General features: G+C 45.0%; 1 protein-coding gene across 3 annotated transcripts in view; it reads left to right on the top strand.

The window, feature by feature from the left end:
- syt3 (synaptotagmin III) overlaps positions 1 to 5,000 on the top strand; it is a 44,335-nt gene that overhangs the window by 26,271 nt on the left and 13,064 nt on the right. For all 3 annotated transcript variants that reach the window (XM_035533548.2, XM_081711414.1, XM_035533544.2), the window contains 2 exons: positions 907 to 1,027; positions 2,658 to 2,829. In XM_035533548.2, coding sequence (XP_035389441.1) covers positions 907 to 1,027; positions 2,658 to 2,829 — 293 coding nt within the window. The remainder of the gene's footprint in view (positions 1 to 906; positions 1,028 to 2,657; positions 2,830 to 5,000) is intronic.

Raw genomic sequence — 5,000 nt, 5'->3', positions numbered from 1 at the left:
AGAACACTGCTCCACATAAATACCACCTGAACCTCTCTGATGGTAGATTTCCACGTAAAACTTTTTTTTTTCTTTGCACCTGCTAGCTTTCGGCATACCTCTGGTCTCGTGACTGGGGTTAGTCGTCTCTCTCATGGCGAGGGTCTTTAATAAGGGTCCTTTGTATGTCAAGTGGCTTTCATCGTGGGCTCAGATGAATTTAGGGCTGCAATTTAGATACCGGTGTGCTAATTATCACCATGGTAACTTTATGAATAGGACTGAAATACCGTGCCTCCTAGAGACCATACTAACATAGCAGGACCTGGTGTTATGCGTTTCTCTCTGACTTCTCTGAGAATGAAGGTGAATTTGTGTTCTCTGGACATCTTGAAACTGAAAACAGTAAAAGAATCTAGACCTCCTACACCTATCCCTAAACAAAGGTTGTTAAAATACTGTTAAAAAAAGTAATTCCCCGATTGTGGCTATAAATCACCTCAGCATCTAGAGGTGAACTAGACAGACAGACAGAAAGAGACAGAGAGAGGAAGAGAGCAAGAGACAGAGGCAGAGAAAGAGAAATGAGTGAGAGAAAGAATGAGAGAAGGATAGAGAAAGGAAGGGGGAGAGCAAGAGAAGGAGAGAAAGACAGACAGACAAGGAGAAAGAGAGGGAGGGAAGGAGAAACAGAGATACATGGAGAAGAGAGAAGAGAGGATTTTCTCTGACTCAGTGTTACCTCTGATGTCTGATGTCAGCAGACCGATCACAGTGTCTTGGACTTTAGCTCTGTTACCAAGTGTGGTGTGTGTGTGTGTGTGTGTGTGTGTGTGTGTGTGTGTGTGTGTGTGTGTGTGTGTGTGTGTGTGTGTGTGTGTGTGTGTGTGTGTGTGTGTGTGTGTGTGTGTGTGTGTGTGCTTTCAGGAGAAAGCTGATCTGGGGGAGCTGAATTTCTCACTGTGTTACTTACCTACTGCTGGCCGGCTGACTGTCACTATTATCAAGGCCACGAACCTCAAAGCCATGGACCTGACAGGCTTCTCGGGTAAAGCAAACACCTGGCCTCTGCCCAGACACACACACACACACACACACAGACGGTACGTGTGCATAGATTGAGTTTAAGTATGAGATTTAAACACCACTGCACATTAGGGACATGCACGCATATATGAGCATGCATACAAATATTTGAATTTATTATTGTTGTTGTTTGTTTGTTTGTATTGTCACGCTTTGTTTTGTGTGGGTGGGAATCCCGGGGGGATATTGGATAATTGAATTAATGATTTTGTATATAGTTGTTTATATACATGTACAAATGTTGAAAAATATTCAGAATCATCGTAGTCCTTCAGAGCTGGATGCTAATGTCAAGTCCAGGGAGTTTAAAACACAGCAAGCAAAAAACAAAAACCCTCTGATAACAATGAAGGTCCATAAAAAAAAAATTTGTACAGAAAGGGAAATATATTCCAGCATCTTGAAAAAGAGAAGCCCACTCTCCCGAAGCCTGTCCCTAATCATGTACCACAGCAGCACTGAGCACTTGGTGCTTTGAACCTCGCCAAAGCTCGTGTGTCTTTCTGCTCTAGAACAGCCAGAGCTGAGTGGAACGTTAGTTAAGCATTAAAATTTTATCGGCGGTAGCTAAGCGCAATACCACCTTAAAAACAAAAAAAGTGGAGCTGAGGAAGCGGTCACTAGATGGCTGGCCCGCAAACAAATCGCTTGGTGTTACAGAGACGATCGGAAGAGGTCAGAAGTAAGAACCAGTAAAGAAGTGTAGAATGGATGTGATTAGTAAAGAGAGGGTCCGAGGGGAGTGGCCAGCTGAAACGTACTGTTCCACTGGCCACTGCCCAGACACATACACACACACACACTTTCATGTGAAGGTATGCTGAAACGCACTGTTCCAATAAAGCCCGAGATGGACTCGGGGGACCAGGACTGGCATCGGAACATTCGGGGCCCAAGTCATGAAGGCCCCGCCCCAACGACGCCCCTGTCCCAAACCACGTCACAAACCACCAGTGTCTGATGGCTGAGAGATGACTGCAATCAGTGTTGGTTAATTTAATTCCTACTCCGTAGGTGGCATCAGACTAATGAAATAATGAATTGTCTCGGAGGAACTAATTAAGCAATGTTTTCAGCTGTTCTCTCTGATGGGGTGACATTCGTGCTAGCCCTGTGCTAGGCCAGGCACTAGAGTTGTTATTGCGATTACTGTAATTATTGACACTGTTAATACCATTAGCACTGGTTTTATTGTCGTATTGTGTACAATTGTCAATTTCCTTCTCTCATTGCACCTTCACCCTACTGTCTCGTGCTCTCACTCCCCTGTGCCTGTCTGTCTCTCTCTTTTTCGGTCTGTCTTTCTTTCGTGCTCAGTCTCTCCATATCAGTATCTTTCGCTGTTAAGCAGATTCATTTGTTATCTCTTGAAGTCTCACCCTTTCTTCCTCTCTACCTTTTCCCCTCTTTCTCTCTCTCTCTCTCTCTCCTCTGTCTCCCTTTCTGACCCATCCACTATCTCTCCCTCTCTCTTTCCTCTTCTCTGTCTATCTCCCTCTCTCCTTCTCTGTCTGTCTGTCTTTCTGACTCTCTCTCCTCTTCCCTCGTTCCCTCTCTCTCTCCTTCCGTCTCTCTCTCTCTCTCTCACCCAGATCCATATGTGAAAGCCTCCCTGGTTTGCGAGGGCCGTAGGCTGAAGAAGAGGAAAACGTCCATTAAGAAGAACACACTGAACCCCACGTACAACGAGGCACTCGTCTTCGACATCCCCAACGAGAACATGGAGAACATGGCCCTGGTCATTGCCGTCATGGACTATGACTGGTATGCAAAGTAGATCTTTCCTTATTAGTCCTGCTAATGCTGCGTTTTGGGCCCTAAGTGTTCAGTTTGCTTGTCCTGTTACAGCATGTCTGACTGAGATTGTGGGGGGCTTAGTGACTACCTGCTTTTTTTTGGGGAGGGGGCTGTTTGACCCCCCCCGGCCTCTTATCTCCCAGAACATGACTGAGCTTGTGGCAAGCTTGGTGGGTTTCCAAACATACACAGGGCCCAGATTTATGTGTAGAGTATAAAACACATAGTGTGCATTTGTTATCGTACATGCAAAGCTCACAGAGCGCAGCTGATACTGTACGTGTAAAGTACAAATACATACAATGCAGTTGACACCGTATGTGTGTGAAGTAAAATTGTATTGTACCGTAAATGTGCTACAATAGTATGTGTATAAGTATTGAAAAAAGGTCAAAGCCCCAGACCTCAAATGAACACATCACATTTATTTAATCTGATTGGTTAACTGCTGCTATGGTGAGAAAAAGTATAAACCAATCAGGTCCATGCATTTTTTTTCCCCATTTCTGCTCAAAAGCTCAAGCCAGCTTGCAGGCTCATAGAGTTTATGACACGGCAAGATTAATCAACAGTAGGTCACCCCTTAAATGCTAAAATGATCAACTGAATTCTACTGAACAGATTCTACTAGTATGTATCTTAACATACTAGTTAAGTACGGGGTTCAATCACTTTTAATATTTTCCATGCATGAGAACAGGGTGGTCAATCCAATCTCTTCTGCTCTACTTCTACAAACAATTCATTTTATACTTTTATACAGTTCAGTTTAGACTTTTCCAGCATTCCTTAACTGCATAATGTGCCATGGACTTGTTTACTGCTTATCCCTCAAAGCCCTCAGCAAGGCCGTCATAGAGGCCCCTGAAAAAGGTTTTGACCCCACAGTTCGGTTCTCCAGTACTGCACTGCAATTTTACACGGAGATTTTCTTCACTATTTTATCTTAAGTCCCCTGACAGTAATTCCTGGCTGTGGCGATGCCACTGGGCTGCATGAAGAATGTTAGAATGGGGAAATCACAATCATGTCTGAGAAACATCTAGATCTAGAATTTTGTTCCTCAGTAAAACTTACATGTACGGTTATAAATTAGTTCCTTTCTATTAATTTGAGTGGTCCTGAATGTGAAGGGGTTTCATGGTGGTTAGAACTGCTAATTCCAAAGATCCGCGTGTTAGGTTTGCGCCTCCAAACGGGCCTGTCTGTCTTCCGTGTGCGGGTTTTGTTTCCACTTGGCCTGTGCAACCCCCTGCAACCCTGAATTGGATTGATCTGTTTAGATGAGTTAATGTGGACAAAGTGTTCATGCGTTTGTGCGGTTTTAAATGTGGGTGCGTGAAAGCATAACGTGTTTAACGGTCCGGGTGTTTAACTGTGTGTTTAACGTTAACTGCAGAGGGGGCTGATTGTTTGGCGATGGTCGTCTTATCCTGTGAGAATGAAAAGAATCTCGGTAGTGTCTGACCAGTAGCAGCGGATACACATGCAAAACTCTCGGACAGCGGCTTTGTTTTACTTAACATGCGCCAAATAATGCGATGTAGTCCATTTCATTTATGTAATATAGCTGGTGCTTTTATCCAAAGCAACTTAGAGTTAGGACTGAGTACAACTTGAGTGTTAACAGTCTTGCTTAGGGGCCCCAACAGTGGCAACCTGGTAGGGGTTGAACCAGCAACCTTCTGCTTGCAAGTCATATACAATCACCACTGAGCCACCATTGCCCATAGTCTACGACTCAAGCACCAACAGTTCTCGTTCCGGTGGGGTAACTGCTGGGGTGGCAGCCTACGCTTTGCGAGGCCTAGTTAGAATTCCTCCTGCGTTACTATGTTTGTTACTGCGCGCTGTCGAACACGGGACCCCGTGCCCCGCCGAGCGTCTGCGCCGCTTTGCATAGCGACAGGCGCCTCATGAATAAACATGACTTATGCTAATACTAATGGCAGTAATGCTTGCAGTCAGACACTGCGTAACCGAGCCAGGGTTTCTTGACCTGTGGGGCCACCGCGCACGTTTCGCGGCCGGTGCCGGTCTTTCTTCGTGCTCCCTTTTCTATGAAATAGCAGGTTGGACAGTTATTGTAGTGTCTCGAGCGTAGAATGTGCATCTTCGAGTTTTTAGTTTGTGCGCCT

The sequence above is a fragment of the Electrophorus electricus genome, chromosome 3, assembly GCF_041902795.1.
Source record: "Electrophorus electricus isolate QZ-2024a chromosome 3, ASM4190279v1, whole genome shotgun sequence".
Taxonomy (NCBI): Eukaryota; Metazoa; Chordata; class Actinopteri; order Gymnotiformes; family Gymnotidae; genus Electrophorus; species Electrophorus electricus.
Note: the sequence above shows the minus strand (reverse complement) of the source record. Positions and strands in the feature narration are given on the sequence as shown.